We start from the raw sequence: 22,727 nt of genomic DNA on the forward strand, positions 1-22,727 counted from the left end.
CACTTGCCCAAGTTCATGAGACCAAGGAGCAGGGAAGCAGGAAGGGGAAGGCAGGAGTGTAACTCTGAAACCTCTGCTCTTAGGCACTGGCTTTCAGGTGAACTGACACCTCTGGAAAACAGTGTCAAAAAAGTCCACTTCTCCCAACAATTCAGACCTAAAACCATTTGGCGGGGAAGGGCAGGGCAGGCTTCTGAGTTGGGGAGGGGGTGTGGGATCCCAAGCTGGGGTGTCTGTTGGCAAGCAGGGTGCAAAGGGCATCTGTGCAGGGAGGGGGATGCAAGGGAGACAGAGACTGCTCACAGGCAAGGAATGAAATATTAAACATTAATGTTAATATTAATATTTATAATTAATATATTTATATGACATACTTATAGAATATATACATATATTAATTAATTTATAATATGGTTATAATTATATTAATATTAATATAATGTTAATATTAACAAACATTATATAATATAAATAATATATAAATTTTATATAATATACATAATGCTAATATTTATTAATATTTAAGGGACAATGGGAGTCATGAATATGGAGAGACAAAACTAGAATGAACCCCAAGGTGCTGCATCAGAATTGAAGGTACCAGTCTGAACTCATAGTTTTCAACATATTGAAATAAATATAGATACACGTGTGTGTGTATGCACGTACATACAAATGTTCCCTAATTCTGCCCATTGAGAGGCCTGTGGTTAGCAACACCCCAACAGCAATAAGCAGACCTAGCTTGGCTCCTAAATTTCATTTTCCACTAAAAGGAACCAGGGCCCCTTGGATAAAGGACTGATTCCACAGCTGGGTAGGGAGCATCTGTTGCCAGAAAGCAAGGAAGCACTTAAAGAATGATGTGGACATGTCAAAGGGGCACAGAAGCCAGCCTGGATGAGATCCCACTGGCCCTAACTGTCCACAAGGACAATTTGAGCAAGGATGTCAACAATTTAAGAAGCAGATTATAAACCACTGAATAAAACAGAAAAATACAAAGAATTGAAACGGACATTGATGGCAGAGAGGATATTAACATAATTTTAAAGTATCTCCCCAAGGAATGCTTCTGAATGATGAAGGGGAAAAGAATAACTGTACAGTGGAAAAGCCTGGTAAAATCCACCTTAGTGACCAAAGTGAATGTCACCATAGTGGGACAAAAGGAAATCAAGCGCCACCTTATGGGATTCAACGAGGACGCAGCATCCCTTGGGTGATGTTCCGGCCAAATATGCATGCCCGGTGGAATCACACAAGAACATCAGACACACTCACACTGAGGGACACTCTGCAGACTGACAGTCCTGGGCACAAACATGTCCAGGTCATGGTCGACCGCGGTGGCTCATGCCTGTAATCCCAGCATTTTGGGAGGCTGAGGTGGGCGGATCACTTGAGGTCAGGGGTTCGAGACCAGCCTGGCCAACATGGCAACACCCTGTTCTCTACTAAAAATACAAAAATTAGCCAAGCGTGGTGGAGCACGCCCGTAATCCCAGCTACTTGGGGCGCTGAGGCACGAGAATCACTTGAACCCAGGAGGTGGAGGTTGCAGCGAGCCGAGATATCACCACTGCACTCCAGCTTGGGCAACAGAGTGAGATTCCAACTCAAAAAATAAAAATAAAAAATAAAAAAATAAATCCAGGCCACAAGAGTCAAAGAAAGACTGAGGAATGTTCCAGACTGCAGGAGAGCCAAGAGACAGGATAACTAGATGCAATGCGCAGTCCTGAATTGGATCTTTTGTTATGAAGGACAACACTGGGACATATGGTGACTCTTGAATGGGGTTAGAGGACTAGACGGCGGGAATGCATCAGAGTCAGTGTCCCGCGTGGATGGCTGTGTTGCGGTTCTGTGGGAGAATGCCCTGGTCTGTATTCCAAGGGTAATGGAGTAGCAGGTTGACAAATTACTTTCAAATGGTTCAAAAAAGAAAGTTCTTTTCACTGTACTTCCAATTCTTACGTAAGTTGGAAATTATCTCAAAATTAACGAGACTTTTTTATTGACATAGTATTTTACATATTTATGGAAAAAACGTATTTGTTACATGCATAGACTGTGTAATGACCAAGTCAGAGTATCTGGGGTACCCATGACCTTGAGTATTAATCATTTGTATGTGTTGGGAGCATTGCAAGTTTTCGAGTTACCAATTTTGTTTTTTTTCTTTGAGACAGGGTCTTACTCTGTCGCCCAGGCTGGAGTGCAATGGGACGATCACGGCTCACTCAGCACAGCCTCCACCTCCCAGGCTCAAGCGATCCTTCCACCTCAACCACCCGAGTAGCTGGGACTACAGGTGTGTGCTGCCACCCCCAGCTAATTTTTTAATTTTTTTGTAGAGACAGGGTCTCACTATGCTGCCAGGGCTGGTACTGAACTTCTAGGCTCAAGAGATCCTCCCACCTCGGTCTCCCAAAGTGCTGGGATTATAGGCATGAGCCACCACACCCAGCCAAATTTTTTAAAGTTATTTTTTAAATCTCCACTTAATTCGATTTTGGTAAAACACTACCTGTAATTTCTCTTTATCGGTAGGTAATAAAAGCTTCAGATGATTTTACTGATCACTGGTATGGGCATATTTCATGACTTTGCCCTTTCATCTCTTGTATAGTTTTACCCTCACCAAGCAAGACCTTCCCTGCCTCAGCACTGTTTGCCCTCTTCGTGTTTTCCAGAACAGAAGTGGCCCTGTTTCGTGCCCAGAGCAGAAGAGAATGATGAAGAGCTCTGCTCTCCCAGGTCTTCCTGGTCTGTGTGCGTCCAGGTTTTGAGGGCCTCTCACATACATGGCTCTGGACCATGTAAGATCTAATTTTAGCATTTTCCTGCTTGGAGACCACACGTTTGGAACAGCAGGGGCCGACCTGCCCATGCAGGCCTCCCATTGTGAAGGGCACGCGAAGCCAGGATACCGCAGCCCTGCAGGATGTGACTCAGCATCCTGTCTCAGTGCTGGGGCAGCCAGCAGCTCTGGCACCAATCGCTGCTGCTGACCTCACCTCTTAAGACCACAAATACCCAGGGTAATTGGTGGGATAGGCATGCAGCATCAGCTCTCCCTGTTAAGACAACTTGCTTGTCCATCCATTATGCTGGGCTTCCTTGTGAACACCACAGGTATCTATCAGGAAGAGTTCTTCTGAGGAACTGATCTACTGGTATTTTCAGGACACCAAGAATCAAGAGATTGATCTTGTTTCTCTCTTTGCTTTGACTACCAGGAAACTCAAAGTCAGATCTGTGGCCAAATTCTGGTAACCGTATCAATGCTATGCCATGTATTACATGTACAAACCTTCCCCTTACTTCATCTTATTTTCTTCTGCTTTCTTCATGTCTCGATTTTCTCACTAATGTTAAATTCTACTGTTCTCTATGAATGTTGTAAGGTGTTTCAAATCCTTTTTGGAGGGCACTACTGTAGATACAACACACATTACCCCTGAGGGATAAGGATTCTTTTTGACTCCACACAGAACCCCTGGCATTTGGCAAAGAACCCATATTTAGGCACTAAATACACATCGGCTGAATGGAAAAAGCCAATAGCTAAGCAAAAACCACCTCCATTACCATATTGTTTCACAAGAGGTTCTTCTCCCTTCCACCTCATGAGGTGGGGCCTGGTCAGGAGTCCCCAGGGCCTGGGAATTAGGTTCCTTAGGGAGCCTTCTTGCTGTAGGGGCAGCCGACAGGTCAGCGGCCTTGACTCCAGACCTAAAGAGCCACTCCTAGACTCCCAGCTGCAATAGACACAGCGTGGCACGGGTGGGCCTGGCCATCGGGGAAGTGACAAGTGATTTCCAGATGCTGCAGCCAGCCTGGCTCTTTCTAGACCACACGAAGGCCCCTTCCTGTGGGAATTCTGATGGGGCCCAGATTTGGGGAAACATGCCTCGAGGACTCTTGGCAAGTGTGTGCCAAGCCTGGACCAGGAATGACTTCTGCGGGCACAGGGAGAGACCAGGCATTTCCTAACACAGGACCTCTGAACAGCCTTCTCTGAAACAAAGTCTTTCTAAAAATAGCTTCAAAAGTAACCATTCAAGAAAAGAAAGCAAAAAAAAACTGTAAAAGTAAAGGCACTCAAGAATGATGTTTCCCAGATAAAAGCCTGGCACAGGTTTCAGAGGAACTTGTGGGAAAACAGGTCAAGGCTGGGTTTTTCCTCTTAGGTGTCACTTGGTTAACATTGGTCTTTGGAGGGGAACAAGTGCGGCAGGAAGGGCTGACACTGAAAATGATGGCTACTGGGTATAGGCCAGGGCCAGACAACTGTACACAGAACAAGGCCGATGCCCCATCCAGAGGACCCACTCTGGCCACACGCAGGCTCTCCCGGCATGTCCTCATTTATGCGGCAGTCTCTTGTATCTCACTGCAATTCTGTCCCCACACTGCGGGAAGGCCAGCGAGGCTTCCTCATCAGCACATCACCCTGCATCCCGACACTGACTACACCCACAAAGCAGGAGCCCCCGCACCCTCCAGCCCAATCGTCCAGTTCGCTTTGAAAATAGCTCCTCTCGGAGACTGGGAACAGTGGCTCACGCCTGTAATCCCGGCACTTTGGGAGGCCGAGGTGGTTGGATTGCTTGTGGTCAGGAATTCAAGACCAGCCTGGCCAACATGGTGAAACCCCATCTCTACTAAAAATACAAAAAATTCACCGGGCATAGTGGTACACGCCTATAGTCCTAGCTACTCAGGAGGCAGAGGCTGCAGTGAGCCGAGATCGTGCCACTGCACTCCAGCCTGGGTGACGGAGCAAGACTCTGTCTCAAAAAAAAAAAAAGAAAATGGCTCCTCTGGATTTTGATTAATCCTATTTTGATTAATCCTGGTTTCTCATTTTCAGTCTTCCTTGAAGCAGCATGACCCATCTGGATGTCCTCCTCATCTCAGGAATTTTCTAATAAGCTGTCTAAATCCAGAAATCTGACCACAGAACAATGAATGCCAAAGATGAGTTCTAAAGATGCGAGTACTTTCTTTCTAAACGGATGCTGCTTTGTGTATGGCTCTGCTCCTGGGGGCAGATGCAGCAGGCTAAGCTCTGCGGAGGAGGAGGTGAGACCCAGCAGAGGGTCACTTCCTCTCAGTAGCCAGGCTGGTTTTCTCCATTGCAGGGTCAGACCATAGCCCTGACCCAGCTAGACCACCACAAGCGCATGACCTTGCTCTCACTGTAGGAGTAAAACTCGTGATAGTCAGTTACAGATACACAGCAAATGATGAGCAGCACAATATAAACACAGATCTAGATTGGTGGGTCTGAGGACTCTCATTCTTAAATTTGGAGGCCATCACCTAATCTTGTCTTTTCACTTTACACAGCAGGAGACAGGGACCCAGAGAAGTGAAGAGGCGTGCCTTAGGTTGCACAGCAGATGACGCATCTCAAGATGGACCCTAGGTTTTCTGACTCTGTCTCACAGCTTTGCCCCATTTATCATGAAGATGACCGCTGGTAACACTGCTACCTACGAGCTGAGCTTGCACGCACATTCCTGGTGTGTACACGCATGCGCGCACGCTCATGCGATGTACTAAGTGCACAGGAAGGAGACCAGAGCCCTGAGGCGTTCTTTTGAAGTCTAAGTACTGGTGTTTCAAAAGTTTAATGAAACCTACTAGACTCTGAGCAAAATTCGTTTTACATTAACCTTAATGAAAAGTTTAATTAAGTTCTGACAGAATTAACTCTTCAAGTCTCTGTCCTCATTTGTCCCCATTCTAGAATGAGTTTTCTAATTAAAAAAAATATATAGGGCCGGGTGCAGTGGCTCACACCTGTAATCCCAGCACTTTGGGAGGCCGAGGCGAGTGGATCACCTGAGGTCAGGAGTTCGAGACCAACCTGGCCAACATGATGAAACCCCGTCTCTACTAAAAATACAAAAAATTAGCTAGGGGTGGTGGCGCACGCCTGTAATCCCAGCTACTCGGGAGGCTGAGGCAGGAGAATCACTGGAACCCCGGAGGCGGAGGTTGCAGTGAGCCAAGATCATGCCACTGCACTCCAGCCTGGTGACAGAGCAAGTCTCCATTTCAAAAAAAAAAAAAAAAGTATATATATATATAGCTGGGCACAGTGGCTCATGCCTGGAATCCCAGCACTTTGGGAGGCCGATGTGGGCAGATCGCTTGAGTCCAGGAGTTCAAGATCAGCCTGGGCAACACAGTGAGACCCTGTCTCTACCAAAAATACAAGGTGGTGTGCACCTGTGGTCCCAGCTACTTGGGAGGCTGAGGTGGGAGGACCAATTGAGCCCAGGAGGTCAGGGCTGCAGTGAACTGTAATCATGCCACTGTACTCCAGTCTGGGCAACAGAGCAAGACTCTGTCTCAAAAAGAAGAAAAGGGGTGGGGGGGGAAATTGAAGGCAAATTCTGATTTTCAAATCAAACGTTCCAACAAACTGCAGAAATAAAATCCGAGTTAAACCAAAAGGAACAGCCAAACAGCACAATGGCCCCAGAATGTTAAGTCTACATGCCCCAATGTTTAAAACTGGGAGTCAATGGGAGGCCACTACCTACAAGGCCACAGGGGTCGGGGCAGGACTCAGGTCCCTGAATCACAGCAGCCTGCATTCAAACCCTGGCTCATGCCTCCCACCAGCCTCGTGGAACTGGTTTCCTAAAATGAGGAGAGTCCCCACGTGGCAGGCTTGTGACAACAAGATGACAGCAAGTGCAAAAGTTCCAAGCCCAGAGCCTGCAGCCTGCAGAAGCTGGCCTCATTACCACCCGGATATTCTCTGGGCTGCAGCACATGAAGGTGATACGTGACAATCCCTGCTTTAAGTAGAGCTCAGGGAGGTGACGGGATCTGCCCAAGCACATAGCGATGCTGCTAATGGCTCAAGCAGGAAGAATGGACTGCAAAGCCTGGTTCTTCTGATAAACTCCATTCTGTCTCCCAGTGTGGGTTCTGATGCATAGGGAGGAGGAAAAGACAGTGCTTGGATTTTGGGGTGAAGGGCACAGGTTTTGGAGTCAGTGAGATATGGAATATGAGGGTCTCAGCTCTACCGTTTACTACTAAATAAAAACAGGCCACTGACCTCTCTGGGGCTTAGTCTTCTCCTCCAGGGAATGGGAATTTAAATGTCCTTACAGGGTTTTCACAAAGATTAATTGAAATAATGCACACAAGGCAATTCACAGAGTGGAGTATGGGTGTTCCCTTTTCTCTCCTCCATCCCTGCTTTATTTTTTCGCCTGGGCACTTACCAACACACGATTATTGTGCTTGTTTATTTTATTTACTGTCTTGTCTCCCTCAACAGAACGTCAGCTTCCAGAGCGGGAATTTTTATTTTGTTTGTTGCTATATTCCCAGCCCCTAAAACAGGGCTTGGCACACAGTAGGAGCTCAATAAATATTTGTTGAATGAATAGCTCACAAGCAGACGGATGAGGACAGAGGGGTCCTGAGACTGATCTAACAGCACCGATATTACTAAACTGCAACGGAGGCAATGGTGGGAAGAATTTCTCTGTCCTTTGTTTCCTGAACGTCCAAGACCACTTTTAGTTGCTCAACAGGAAACAATACTCAATTTACAAGACCTCTAGGGCCTATCCAGGGCAAACTGGGCACCGTGAGGCAGGAGGTCAGGCAGGCCCTGTCCCTAGGGTGGCTCTCGGTCTAGTGGGCAGGGTCAGCTTCTTCATATGTGCTCAGAAGGGCCTCGTGCTTGGTTTAATACTCTACTGGTGCCATCTTGAAATTCTTAATAATGTTTATTGTTGTTGTTTGTTTGTTTGTTTTGAGACAGAGTCTCACTCTGTCACCCAGGTTGGAATGCAGTGGTGTGATCTCGGCTCACTGCAACCTCCACCTCCCGGGTTCCAGTGATTCTCCTGCCTCAGCCTCCCAAGTAGCTGGGATTACAGGCACGCGCCACCATACTCGGCTAATTTTTGTATTTTTAGTAGAGACAGGGTTTCACCACATTGCCCAGGATGGTCTCAAACTCCTGACCTCAGGTGATCCGCCCGCCTTGGCCTCCCAAAGTGCTAGGATTACAGGCATGAGCCACTGAGCCCAGCCGCTTAATAATGTTTTAACAAGGGGCTCTCCCATGTTCATTTTGCACTAGGCTCCACAAATTACGCAGCCAGTCAGTCCTGCATTACAGGAAACATTTCTGCACCTAAGTACATATACTACAAAGCAAGTACCAAACACCAAGGAAACACTAAGGAGAGAAAAATGCCTGTGAGAAGAAAAAGGAAGACACAAATCATTTCCAACAGAAGCTGTTACCATGAAGGAAGTACGGGCAGGGGGCATTTGTTGAATGTCTACTATGGGAGAAGGGGTTTGCGTCATGAGCACATTTAATTATGACAACCACCCTACAAGCTGTGTACTATATTGGCCATTTGAAACTAAGGTCTGCCCAAGATCATATAATAGCCTAGTGAGGTGACAAAGGACAGACACATGAGCCAAACCCATGCCCATCCCTCCCTAAGTCCAAAGCTGTGGGGGAAAAAAAATAAGAATTAACATGGGTGGTTATTTTTAAGGCCAGCATATTCAAGGTGGGGGCAAATCCAAGAGACACTAAGCCTCAGAGCATGAACAAGCATGTAGGTGCTGAGTGGAGGGGACCAGCGTTCACCAGGGTGGTGTCAAACTCTGTAAGCCTCGCTCCCCGTTTCTGGTCTCTTCCCATGAGCACCAGGCACCCCTTACCATCCCAAAACTAGGCACATCTGTAACGCTGAATGGAAACCTACTTGCTTACATGTGTTCTCTCTATATTAGACTGGGGGCATCCCTAGAACACACACAGATTGACTGGTGGGCAGAATTCTGCTAGGTGCATGCACCCGAATGAGCCTTTCTCTTTGAATGTGGGAGGGAACAGAGAACAAGATGGGAGAGCTGTTCCCTTAATTAGGCTGTACTGCACATTAAAGGCGATAAGACAGTCATTCCAGTGGATAACAATCTGTCATAAGACCCTACAGAAGCAGACTCTCCTGTTGGCCTTGAAGAAGCAAGCACCATGAATTCTCCACAGCTGCAAGAAAATGAATTCAGGCCAGGCGCGGTGGCTCACGCCTGTAATCCCAGCACTTTGGGAGGCTGAGGCGGGTGGATCACCTGAAGTCAGGAGTTCCAGACCAGCTTGACCAATACGGTGAAACCCCGTCTCTACTAAAAATACAAAAATTTGCAGGGTACACCTGCAGTCCCAGCTACTCGGGAGGCTGAGACAGGAGAATTACCTGAACCCAGGAGGCAGAGGTTGCAGTGAGCCGAGATTGCACCACTGCACTCCAGCCTGGGCGACAGAGCAGAAAAAAAAAAAAAGAAAAAGGAAAAAAAAAAAAAAAGAAAATGAACTCAGCCGAGAACCATGTGAGCTTAAAAGAGGACCCTGGGGTTCAGACGACACCCCAGCCCCGGCCAGCAAGCCTTGTGAGTCCCCGAACAGAGAACCCAGCTATACCGTGGTCCAGATTCCTGACCCATGGAAGCTGTGAGATACTAAACATGGGCTGGGTGCGGTGGCTGGCCAGGTGTGATGGATCATGCCTGTAATCCCAGCACTTTGGGAGGCCGAGGCGGGCAGATCACCTGAGTTCAGGGGTTCGAGACCAGCCTGCCCAACATGGAGAAACCCTGTCTCTACTAAAAATACAAAATTGGCCAGGCGTGGTGGTATGCGCCTGTAATCCCAGATACTAGGGAGGCTGAGGCAGGAGAATCACTTGAACCTGGGAGGTGGAGGTTGTGGCGAGCTGAGATTGCGCCATTGCACTCCAGCCTGGGCAACGAGAGCGAAACTCCATCTCAAATTTAAACAAAATAAACATATATTGTTTAACTGTTAAGTTAGTGGTAATTTGTCATGCAGCAAGCGATGACTGATAGATACAGTAACCTACGCACACATCCATCTCCAGCACGGACACAGAACTTGGATGCACGGGGTGCATGACACCTTTTGGCAGGACTTAACTGGACAGACAAGCAACAAAGACAATAAAGCCCAGGTAAGATGGACCGCCAAGGGCAGGGAGGAACCCCAGAGTGTGGACAGGTGCAAAAGTAGGGGTGTTCAATGAAGAGGGGAAGTATGGTCTGCAGGGCAATGACATGCCAACCCCCATCCACTCTGACACTGTATGGGAGAGGGTGAAGGCAAAACCACACTTCAGAAGGCTGTAAGGAGAATGGGGTCCCTGGGGGACTTCCAGGTGGAGACCAAAAGGGGAAGGGAGTGCGGAGAGAAAGGCAGAGGAGTCAGGGAGTTCACAGTTTACCACTGAAACCAAATAAAACAGAAGAGACAAAATCCTGCAGCTCGCTCTGGCCCAAACCTTTGCTAGGGCAGGTAATCACAATGAGCAAATTATAATAATTCTAATGACCATGTTCCCGCACTTGACTTGGAAATGCTGGATTAAAAAAAAAAACTTCACTCCTGATCCACACCCTGGGGACAATATTATCTCCCCAGTGTCCCACCTAGCCCACAACTACTTATGTCTCATGCCAGACTGAGCCAGCTCCCAGGATGGCAAGGGAGCCAGGAGCTGCTGCCAGCAGGGCCATCTGCTCACCAATTCCCACAGTCTGAACGGCACAGCTTCCAAAGAGGGACTGCGAGCGGCCAGCAGCAGCCTGCACATGCAGAAGGCAGGGGAGAGCGAGGGAACTGGATCTATACTGCTCTGCTGCAATCATCTGCATGCCTGGTGTGAGATGATCAGTTCTTGAGACACTTCCCAGAAGGCCTTCAGAAATACTGTCTGAGTTACAACACTGCTTCCTCCAAGTCTGTATTCTTATTTGCATCTTATAGGAATGTAGCCGGGTAAAGCAGGAAGGCTGCTCCAAGTCAAAGGGCATCCATGGTGGGCGCCCTCTCAGGCCTGGACCCAGCACCTGCAGGAGTAGGCCCCTTTAATTCTCCTCTGTCGTGAACTAACACTGCACGTCAGCAATACTTTGTGAAGACCCAGCACAGCAACCAAGCCCACTGTGGACCTGATTCTGGGCAAGGAACTTTTTTTTTTTTGAGACAGGGTCTTGCTGTCACCCAGGATGGAGTGCAGTGGCACAATCTCAGCTCACTGCAGTCTCAACCTCCTGGGTTCAAGTGATTCTCCTACCTCAACCTCTTGAGTAGCCGGGACTACAGGTGTGCGCCACCATGCCCAGCTAATTTTTCCATTTTTTTGCGGAGATGGGGTTTTGCCATGTTGTGTAGGCTGGTCTCAAACTCTAGGGCTCAAGCGATCTACTCACCTTGGCTTCCCAAAGTACTGGGATTACAGGCGTGAGCCACTGCGCCTGGCCTGGACAAGGAACATCACACAACTACTCCACAACCCTGAAAGGTCACAGTGTCATCCCCGTTTTATAGGTGGAACAATTGAGACCCACAGAGGTGTAGGAACACACAAAGGTAAAGGAACTCAGCCACCAGCACAGGAGCCAGATGCCAAACTTAGGTCTGCCTGACTCTGAACCCCACTGCCTTCCCTCTACACCTGGCTGTTTCTCCTACATGTCTGGAATTTACTGCAGGGTCAAAGCTTCATCCATTTAAACTGTTAACTTTTATTAACTTACTTATTTTGAGACAGAGTCTCGCTCTGTTGCCCAGGCTGGAGTGCAGTGACACAAACTTGGCTCACTGCAACCTCCCAGGTTCAAGCGATTCTCCTGCCTTGGCCTCCCGAGTAGCTGGGATTACAGGCGCGCACCACCAAGCCAGCTAATTTTTGTATTTTTAGTAGAAAGGGGGTTTCACCATGTTGGCCAGGCTGATCTCGAACTCCGGAGCTCCAGTGATCCGTCCTGCCTTGGCCTTCCAAATTGCTGGGATTAGAGATGCGAGCCACCGCGCCCAGCCATTTAAACTGTTTAAATGCTACACAAAGGCAGAGAAATCAGGCCGTCACTAAGGGATGTGAGAGCAGTTAGGGATGCAACAAGGGCACACAGACCTGCATCGTAAGGCAGGTGTGGCACCTGTCACAGATAGGGATGCCAGGGGCTCCCTGCTTTCTCTAAAGAGAGGGAAATCACAAACATCTGGGGCAGGAGCACTTTTAGCTGGTCATGAGGACTACAGCCAGGTGAAAAGGAACTGGCCTAGGGAAAGTGCGTGACTGGGGAGCAGGGAGTAGTCCCGATGGACTGGAAAAGGCACATGCGAGAGGGGAGGGTGGAAAGGCCAGCAACGCCGGTGACGCTGGAGCTCAGAAAGACTCTGAGGACCAGAAGGAAGAAGCATCAAGGGACCAGGGGGTGATATGCCAAGGTAGAGAGGATGGGTCCAGGGTGTTCCTCTGTGACGGGACAGAAGAGGTGTGAGGACCTGAAGAGGCGCCACCAGGGAACCTGAGGAAAAGAAGGCAGGTGGCTCGGAAGACCCGATCCATGTGAGCCTGCAATTTATTGGATATGGATGAATCAGAGCTGACTTTTTAGATGACCCAAAAGATGAAACTATTAATTAAGGCTAGACGGAGGGGAGAAAAGAGAGAGAAATATCCTGCTACCTCCAGTTTTTCTCCCTACAGCACCTCCTAGAGACAAGGTGATGGCAGTTCACCTTCAGGATCCATTGGAAACAAAGAGAAATCTCTCCCTAATTCTCCTGACCCCAAACAAAAAGCAACCAACTATTCCATAATTTTCTTCTCTAGGAGAGATTCAGAGAGAAGAGGCCTGAAAATGCAAATTAACACACAGATGTGAGTGAGTTTCAGTCAAAGCTTAAACCAGGACACAACTTTTCTTGTGTAGCGAGGAAGGCTAGGAGGCAGGATGGTGTCCTGTGCCTAAAAAGGTGAGTGTGACATCAAGGTGGCTGAAGAGGGGTTTAAAAGGGGACCTAGGGGGACAAGCCCAGAGCCCAGCATCCCACCCTAAATGAGAACACAGGTCTCCAACTCCAGCCCAGGGTCTCCCTGTGGTCACAATGGTGTTGGGGACCTGCTGACAGTGGCACGGAAGGACTCTCGGTGGTGGTCAGAATGACCCAACATCCCAGGAGGCACCCACGACCAGTTGGCATGAGTCCTTGGTGCTGGCCCTGGCGCTGCTGCTAATCCACCCCAGTGGCCTTAGGCTTGCTCCCTCACCTGTATGTCCAAGACAGCTAATTCAACGGTACTACTAACCTGGTCTCCAGAAAGGCGGCAGAGTAGGATCAACTTGGCATTAGAAGTCTCGCTTCAAATACGGGATTTCCCAATTCCAATCTTGGGCCTCAACCACCAACCGGGAAAACCCCCCTCCTAGGGCTGTTTTGAGAATTCAATATGGAAAGCTGCCAAAGCTTTATTTCCCATCCCTTTGTAAGGTCCCCTGCAGCTCTCAACTAAACAGAGAAAGGGACCTTTTATTAGCAAGAAAAGGGCCAGGTGCAGTGACTGTCATCATGCCTGTAATCCCAGCACTTTGGGAGACCAAGGTGGGAGGATCACTTAAGCCCAGGAGTTTGAGACCTGCCTCAACAACACAGTGAGATCTCGTCTCTTCAAAACACATTTAAAAAAATTAGCCAGGTGTGGTGGTGCACGCCTGTAGTCCCAGCTACTTGGGAGGCTGAGGTGGGAAGATAGCATAGCTTGGCCCCAGGAGTTCAAGGCTGCAGTGAGCTATGATCACACCATCGCACTCCGGCCTGGACAACAAAGACCCTGTCTCTAAAAAATAAAAATAAAAAGTTTTAATTAAAAAAAAAGGTTAAATACTAATGAGAAAGGTCCACATACACATTTTCATGTCACTGCTATTTATAAGCTCTTATTAACTGAAAACACTATGCCATAAGCTATTAAAGGTAATTAAAAAATAAAAATAGCTCTTTGCCCCAAAGACAGTCTAAGTGACAGAGCTCAGTACTCTCATCAACAACAGCCCTGAGAGAGATGAGATGGAAGAGATTCCAACCCCAAGAAAGGGTTGGAGGGGAGCCAGGGGAAGAGGCCTGGGGGAGAGGACCTCCAAGAGGGAGCCAGGGGAGGGCAGATGGGGAGGGGAGCTCCAGAAGGGAGCTGGGGGAGGGGAGCATGGGGGAGGGGAGCATGGGGGAGGGGAGTTCCAAGGGGGAGCATGGGGGAGGGGAGATGGGAAGGGGAGCTCCAGGAGGGAGCTGGGGGAGGGGAGATGGGGAGGGGAACTCCAGGAGGGCGCTGGGGGAGGGAAGATGGGGAGGGGAGCTCCAGGAGGGAGCTGGGGGAGGGGAACATGGGGGAGGGGAGCATGGGGGAGGGGAGTTCCAAGGGGGAACATGGGGGAGGGGAGATGGGAAGGGGAGCTCCAGGAGGGAGCTGGGGGAGGGGAGATGGGGAGGGGAGCTCCAGGAAGGAGCTGGGGGAGGGGAGCATTGGGGAGGGGAGATCGGGGAGGGGAGCTCCAAGAGTGAGCTGGGGGAGGGGATATGGGGAGGGGAACTCCAGGAGGGCGCTGGGGGAGGGAAGATGGGGAGGGGAGCTCCAGGAGGGAGCTGGGGGAGGGGAGCACTGGGGAGGGGAGATAGGGGAGGGAACTCCAAGAGTGAGCTGGGGGAGGGGAGATGGGGAGGGGAACTCCAGGAGGGAGCTGGGGGAGGGGAGATGGGGAGGGGAACTCCAGGAGGGAGCTGGGGGAGGGGAGATGGGGAGGGGAACTCCAGGAGGGAGCTGGGGGAGGGGAGATGGGGAGGGGAACTCCAGGAGGGAGCTGGGGGAGGGGAGATGGGGAGGGTAGCTCCAGGAGGGAGCTGGGGGAGGGGAGATGGGGAGGGGAGCTCCAGGAGGGAGCTGGGGGAGGGAAGATGGGGAGGGGAGCTCCAGGAGGGAGCTGGGGGAGGGGAGATGGGGAGGGGAACTCCAGGAGGGAGCTGGGGGAGGGGAGATGGGGAGGGGAGCTCCAGGAGAGAGCTGGGGGAGGGGAGATGGGGAGGGGAGCTCCAGGAGGGAGCTGGGGGAAAAGAGCTTGGGGAGGGTAGCTCAATGACGGGACCTGGGGGTGGGGAGCTAAGGAGGAGATTTGGGAGAGGGGAGATGGGGGAGGGAAGCTGGGGAAGGGGATCTGGGAGAGGGAAGCTTGGGGAGGGGATCTAGGGAGGGGAGCTAGGCGAGGGGAGATAGGGAGGAGAAATGGGAGAGGAGCTTGGGGAGGGAGATCTAGGGAGGAAATCTGGGGCAAGGGAGCTGGGGGAGGGGAACTTGGGGAGGGGATTTACGGAGGGGAGCTTGGGGAAGGGGAGCTCAGAGAGGGGACTTCAGGGAAGGGAGATGGGGGAGAGGACTGGGAAGGGGAGGTTGGGGATGGGATCTAGGGAGGGGATTTGGGGGAGGGAAGCTTGGGGAGGGGATCTAGGGAGGGGATCTGGGGGAGGGGAGTGGGGGAAGACAGATGGGGAGTCGGGGGAAGGGAACCTGGAGGGAGGGATCTGGGGAAGGGGATTTTGGGGAGGAGAACAGGTGGAGAGAGGAGCTGGTGGGGAAGGGAGTTGGGGGCAGGGATCTGGGGGAGGAGATTTGGGGGGAAGGGAGCTGGGTGCCTACAGGAGCCGCTCTGAGGTGGGCAAGCCCCTCTTTCAGTTCCTCCTTGACAGTCAGTCTCCAGACTTCCACTCTACCCCCGCCCTGCTTCCACCCAGACAGTCTGATCTGCAACTCGGCCCATGACTGCCCCCACTGGGAGTCCAGCTGCTTCTAGCCTGGGAACCCTGACGTGGGCCCTGACCTGACCAACCAAAAACCCCAGGGTGATCGAACAAATGTGTCCTGTGTATTGAGCATAACATTAAAAGCGAGGACCCAGAAATAAGGCATCTCTTTGATTCTTGCAGGCTAGTGTTTCCCTACCCACATAATCTTTAGAAATCATGTGTGCCGTAATAAAAGTGAGTATTTCCCCTCCCTTCACTCAAGCACACAGAAACATCGGAGAAAAGCTGAGCATATTTCTACCAGTTCTGCATGAGAGTTTGACCAGAACACCCTGCTCTCGGCAATGAATGGTTCACCCCAATTTCTGAACACATATTTCCTTTTCCAATTAATTTTCCTTCCCCTCATGAGATAAAACAGACTATTTTTTTTTTTAAAGAACAATATCCCTGAAAATTTATTTACTTTTTTAAAACCATGAGGTCAGAGTTTAAGACTGGCTCCTTGGTATGAAGGAATACATGATATTAATATAACAAAGGGCTGAATCTTCTATAAATCAACAAAACACCCAAACAAAGGCAGAACTTAATTTTTGGCAAAGAAAAAACAAAAATGTTTTTGGTGTCCATTAGTGAATACATCAGCTGAGGACTGCATCTTGGAATCTTTTAAATGAGCAGAACTAAAGATTTCTCATAAGCACAATTAAAGCACCCTGAATTGATACCTTTAGGGGGTTGAGTATCTGTTTCAAATCAGCGAAGTGCTTACCGCAAAAGGAACACCTTACCAAAAGCAAGATGAAAAAGTGAGGGCAGAGTGTCATGATTATTACTTTTTTTTTTAAGCAGAAGAATAGTCTGCAAGAAAATACATCAAAATGCTCAAGTTAGGCCGGGCGCAGTAGCTCATGACTATAATCCCAGTACTTCAGGAGGCCAAGCAGGAAGATGTCTTGAGGCCAGGAGTCCAAGACCAGCCTGGGCACACAGCAAGACACTGTCTCTATTAGAAAATAATAAGTTACCAAAAAATGCTTAAAAAGGTAATGTAACGGTGGTAGAATAATGGCAATTATTTTCCTTCTTTTCCAAGTGTTATATAATATTATTAAAGTGGCTAGACATATGTATGGATTTTAAAGTACTTCAGTTTTATATGTGCTTTAGGTATAATTTCTAAGGCACTAAAAAATTGGCATATTCTTTTTTTTTTTTTTTTTTTTTTTAAGACGGAGTTTTGCTCTGTCGCCAGGCTGGAGTGCAGTGGCGCAATCTTGGCTCACTCTGCCTCCCGGGTTCAAGCGATTCCCCTGCCTCAGCCCCCTGAGTAGCTGGGACTACAGGCACACACTACCACGCCCGGTTAATTTTTTGTATTTTTTTTAGTAGAGACAGGGTTTCACCATGTTGGCCAGGATGGTCTCGATCTCCAGACCTTGTTATCTACCCACCTCAGCCTCCCAAAGTGCTGGGATTACAGGCATGACCCACCGCACCCAGCCCAAAATTGGCATATTCTTTTTGAAGGTTTTCCCTTTGGGAGAGAAACAAGAGCATTCCTTACCTGCTTGGGAGAAAGACTAAGGAACAAAAATTGAAAGTCTGCTTACCTGAGGTTTAATTTTCGATCTTCTTCGCTGCCAGCCTCCAACTACAGAGAAAGAAAGAGAATATCACACCACAGGCACCACTGTCAACACGCCTCGGGCGGCAGTCTCACATTTTCCAGCCCGGTACTGGAAAAAGATAAAGATATCCAGGAAACCTAGCTACTTCTAAACAGCCGTGCCCTTTCCTCACCAATCCCGGTCTGTCCCTTGGAGTCATTTCCGTGGGGGAATTTTCAGGTTTCCAAATGTTGACCCACATTCCTGCCGCAGTCCAGGGGATGGAGTCCTGTTAGCTCAACATTTCCTATCTGGTGTTGTTACCCAGCATGGTCTTTTAGCCCTCAGCCCTCAACTTTCCGGGGTTGTTCTGGATCTTATCCTGTTTTTCTCTTTTAAGGGGAGGGGGTCGTGTTTAAAGAGAATCCACTTCCTCCGTGGAGCCAGGCAATAACAGCTGAGTGATGAACACCATTTTCAAAAAACCAACTCAGGCAAGACTTGCACAGTGGAAGGTGGCCAGGAATCAGGCCATTTGTTTGTGGGTCTTGAAAGCTCTTGATGGTTCTCGAAAAGACTTACACGTTTGATATGAAACATCCTAGGCTATCGGTTTATTTATATAAATGCAAGAAAGAGATATTTAATATTTTCTGAAATCTAAAAGGCCAAGAGGTTGGGCTCCAGAAGTACCTATGACTTATTTTATTTTTTTCAGACAGCAAACTGAAATGAGAAGGAAACACACACACACCCCCCAAACAACTCCGCACCGCTGGGACTTGGCATGTTTTTTATGTTGCACAGAGGCGCCCATTGAATGGGAAAGAGAAACCTGGAAAGCTGTGATGGCTGGGAGAGATGCAGGGCTGATCGAGGACAGAAATGAGGCAGGAGCCAAGGGTGAAGGAAAAAGGGTCCAGAGATAATGTAGGGAGGGGCCTGGGCAGCAAGGGACACCCACCGGGAGGTGGCAACTTCAACCAAGAATGAGTACACCAGCCCGGCGCAGTGGCTCATACCTGGAATCCCAGCACTGCAGGAGGCCGAGGTGGGCGGATCACCTGAGGTCAGGAGTTTGAGACCAGCCTGGCCAACAAGGTGACACCCTGTCTCTACTAAAAATACAAAAATTAGCCAGGCATGGTGGTGCGTACCTGTAATCCCAGCTACCTGGGAGGCTGAGGCAGGAGAATCACTTGAACCCAGGAGGCGGAGGTTGCAGTGAGCCGAGATTGCACCACTGCACTCCAGCCTGGGTGACACAGCAATACTTCGTCTCAAAAAAAAAAAAAAAAAAAAAAATGTACACCAGAGGGCCTGGGAGTCCTTACATCATATTAAGATGAAGTACATACAAGATTCTGCAGAGGCACCTACCCCACACTGAAGGAGAAGTGGAAAGACCAGGGAAGGCTTCAATGACCACAAAACAAGTCACAACAGCAACAAATTGACAAAGAGTATGTTGGGGTCTAACCCAGTGGTTCTCAATGCAGAGCACGTTCTCTCAACAGGAGACACTGGAAGATGTCTGGAAGCATTTTTCTGGAGGTCACTACTGGCACCCAGTGGGTAGAGGACAGGATCCCACATGTACTGCACATCCCACAATACACAGGATGGTGCCCCCACAAGAATGTTCTGGTCCCTAGTATCAACAGTGGGTTGAGAAACTCTGGTCCAATCCAAAAAAGTGCCTGGAGATCTGCCCATGAAAATTAGTCACCTTGAATGTTTCTCAGAAATAACAATGTTACGATCCATTCCTGAAAATTATTGATTTATCTATTCTTGTGCTCTGCCTGTTCACACAAAGGAACTGAGATAAGATTCACAGGAAAATGACATAAGTGACATAATCAAAGACTGGGGAAAAAAATAAAGAAAATTAAAAGAGAAAGGAGAGCCTTAGCACTGAGGGCTGTGATCCCCCGTTTCCCACGCCAGCAGCAGGCCTGGCTGTGTCAGGAAAGCGCTGCCCTAAGTGTCTGACTCATTATGAAGTTGCAATTTGAAGAGTGATGACGTGACTTGGGGGGTACAGACTTCACAATCATTTAATTCTCGGTCACTCTCCGAGGTTCTCGGATGAAAGGCCATCTCAGGTCAGTTATTCCAGGGAAACTACATATGCCAAGGAACACATAAAAGAGGTAATTCAGTCCTTTTAGATGAGCCAGGGCCCACAGACAGGAAGCAACTCAAGCGAGGGCGGACCAGGGCAGAACCGGCCTGGCCTAGGTCTCCTGACCCCACACACACTTGCTGTCTCCATCCTACCTTGCTTCTCACCTCAACATGTCTGGACAAGGGCCTTGCCTTCGGGAAACATCCCAGCCCATTCAAAGCCAAGCAGTGAATGCTGCAGCTTTGCTATGATCAAATAAAAGCTGCCTGAGTTTTACTTTATGTTTATCAGGTCATTGGCACTTGGTAAAAATAATGCTTTATATAATAATTGAAAATGTATCTAGTAGAAACAACACAAATGTCCAACAAAATGTGGTACATCCATACAATGGAGTATTATACAGCCATGAAAAGGAACGAAGTACTGCCACATGCTACAATATGCATGAACTTTGAAAACGTGATGCTGAGTCAAAGAAGCCAGACACAAAAGGCCACACAGGGTGTGATTCCATTTATATAAAATGTCCAGAATAAGCAAATCCATAGATACAGAAAGTAGATTAGTGGTTGCCTAAGGTTAGGGAGAATGGGGCAGGGGGAGGCTGCAGGTGAGGGCTAAGGGGTACAGGGTTCCTATTTTGGGGGGGATGAAAATGTTCTGGAATTAGATGGTGGTGATGGTTGCACAATCTCATGTATATACTAAAAACCACTGAATTGTACACTTTAAAATGGCAGATTTATGGTATGCAACTAAAAAATAAGACCTTAAAATGCGTAAGACAAGAACAGATTAGGTTGCAAGTAACTCTAGGAACATGGAGTTTTGAATCAGAAATCTGGGCTGACAGGTTCAGCCTGAAGCCAACCTCTCCCCTTACCTCACATAGCTTTTGTGATGAGAACCTGAGATTAAGTGCATAAATTGCCAGACAGCAGTGATAGGAACAGAAAAGAGCCCCTCCTCGCTGTGGGAAGGAAAGGCGCTCTTGCAACCTAACTTCTCAGTAGCAGGCTATTGATCGCCAGTGTTCTTTTGCCTCTAATCAGCGTGTAGAGGGGGATTACTAGAACCTTCCGTCTGTAGAAAACTCATGAATGGCCTCTCCTCTCCAAGGAGGGGGCTGTGAAGGTTCAACTTCCCAGCCACTCTGAAAATGTCCCTGACAATCCCAGCAAAACAAGGCTGAAGAACTACCCTACCAGGAGACAGGGCTGTCAAGCCAAATGCAAACATTCTTCTCTTGTCTCACACAGACACACAAACCTCCCCCGTGTTATCAGTCAACTTCCCCCACTCCCTCCCACAAAGAAAGGGGCTGAAGAGCCCAGATGCCGGCTGCGGAACTTCCTGGGCCTGGGACGGCAGGGCCGCTCCTCCAGTCTTCTCTAAACACAGCTAAGGGTCTGCAGGCGGACACTCAGCCTTGTTATAGGTAAGAGTTTAGACCAAAGGCCTTGACGGGTTCTTCAAGAGATGGTGGGCAAGACTGCGCGACCAGAGGGTCATCCCTGCAGCTACAGAGGGCTGACCTGCTCAGAGGCCCAAGGCCCCAGCCTAGGACAAGCCAGGCCAACCCTGCAGGCTCAGAGGGCACCAGTGCCCTCAATCAACCCCAGAGAAAGAAGTGGCCAGGCAAACGGACCTGGGCCACACACAGACCCACAAAAACGCGCACAGGGCCGGGACACGCAGCCCAGGAATGCACCTATGCAATCACCCAGAATGGGTCACAGCCACACAGAAAGATAGATGCACATAAACACACAGGCCTGAGTGATGTTACAGAAAGGAAAAGCCAGACTCAGGCTGCACACACAGACGTGAGACACAGCCACAGAGCCCACAGCACGCTCGGTCACCGTCACACGGTGACACGGGCACGCCTACAGACAGAACTCCAGAGGCGGCAGGCGGGGAAACAATCTCACACGTTTGTAGGGGCACTCCCAGATGCCTGTCTCACGCTGGCACAGTCCCCGAACGGCAGGTCAGCAACAGTCACATCTCACATCGCACAGCCAGGCACACAGGCAAAGGGCCTAGAACTACCCAGGCCACAGGTCTCAGAACCAGCGGCTCACGCAGTCACTTAATCAAAGGTCCCAGTTGCACATCCAGTCACACCTGGACCCGGGTCACACTGCAGAGTCAACTCACAAATGGGAGTCCCAACAGACGCACAGTCCTCCCCAGACAGAGGTCAACCCCAAGATGGGGGTCACACCTGAAATCAGTCCCCACACAATCACGAGGTCACATCTGCACACACAGTCTCTGCACAGTCACTCTCAGGGGTCACAACGCACACAGTCTCCGCCTAACAGGGGTCACCCCAAGATGGGGGTAACCCCCGATGTGGGTCACAGCGCACACACAGTCTCCTGCAGACACTCCCAGAGGGGTCGCACTGCATACACAGTCGCTGCAAAGTCGCCCCCCGATGGGGGTCACACCGCACACAAAGTCCCCGCACAGCTCTCCCAGACAGGGTCACATCGCACACAGTCCTCGCACGGTCACCCCGGCCCGGCTGCCCGGCTCTGTTCCTACGGCGGGGCCCCCGGGAGCCCGCGCAGCCGCCCCCCTGCCCTGCACGCGCGGCCCCAGCTCCGGCGGCCTCGGCGCGGCGTCGGGCGGCCCAGGCCGGGCGCGGCGAGCCCGGGGCTCACCTCGCTGTTGCTGGCCGAGGAGGAGGCGGCGCTGGGCGTGGGCGAGCGCTGCAGGGTCACCAGGGCCATGGCTGCGACGCGGTGCAAGGGCGCCACAGAGGTCTCGAGCTAGAGCCGCCACCGCCACCGCCGCCCGGGCCGGGCCCGGGGCCTCCTGGAGCCGCGCGCGGGCGGCCGGGCCGAGCCGGGCCGGCCCGCCCCTCCCCCTCGGCGTCGCCACCGCCCCCGCCCCCAGCTCCCGCCTCCCGCGCCGGCGCGCGCCGGCCTCAGTGCGGGGAGTGGGCGGGGAAGCGGGCAGGGCGGGGCGAGGAGGCGCGCGTGCGCGGGGACCCCGAGGGCTGCCCGAGGCCTCGGCTAGTCTATCACGTCCCTCGCGCGCCCGACACACGCGCCCCCACCCGCGCGCCCGGCTATCTGGCCTGGGACTCGGAGGCGCGCGCGCCGCCCGGAGCCCGTCCGACCCAGGGGCCCTGCCCGCTGCTCTGGCTGGGGAAACTGAGGCCCGGCGACCGTGCAGACAGGACTGTACAGCGACCAGGAAATAAAAGACGTCCTGGGGCCTGGCGCGATGGCTCACGCCTGTAATCCCAGCACTTTGGGAGGCTGAGGCGGGCGGATCACGAGGTCAAGAG

At 50.3% G+C, this 22,727-nt stretch overlaps 1 protein-coding gene across 3 annotated transcripts in view; it reads right to left on the reverse strand.

The window, feature by feature from the left end:
- The window catches only part of SSH1 (slingshot protein phosphatase 1), a 75,040-nt gene extending 52,744 nt beyond the window's left edge, over positions 1-22,296 (reverse strand). Inside the window, exons 1-2 of one of the 3 annotated variants that reach the window (XM_024256687.3) lie at positions 22,096-22,296; positions 17,290-17,330 (exon numbers count right to left, since the gene is read on the reverse strand). In XM_024256687.3, coding sequence (XP_024112455.2) covers positions 17,290-17,330; positions 22,096-22,164 — 110 coding nt within the window. In that variant the 5' untranslated portion in view covers positions 22,165-22,296. Of the gene's footprint in view, positions 1-17,289; positions 17,331-22,095 lie in introns of those variants that run through there. The other 2 variants (XM_063712246.1, XM_054527621.2) reach the window with 2 other exon arrangements.
- Positions 22,297-22,727: the final 431 nt, after the last annotated feature.

This window comes from Pongo abelii, chromosome 10 (assembly GCF_028885655.2).
Source record: "Pongo abelii isolate AG06213 chromosome 10, NHGRI_mPonAbe1-v2.0_pri, whole genome shotgun sequence".
Classification (NCBI taxonomy): domain Eukaryota; kingdom Metazoa; phylum Chordata; class Mammalia; order Primates; family Hominidae; genus Pongo; species Pongo abelii.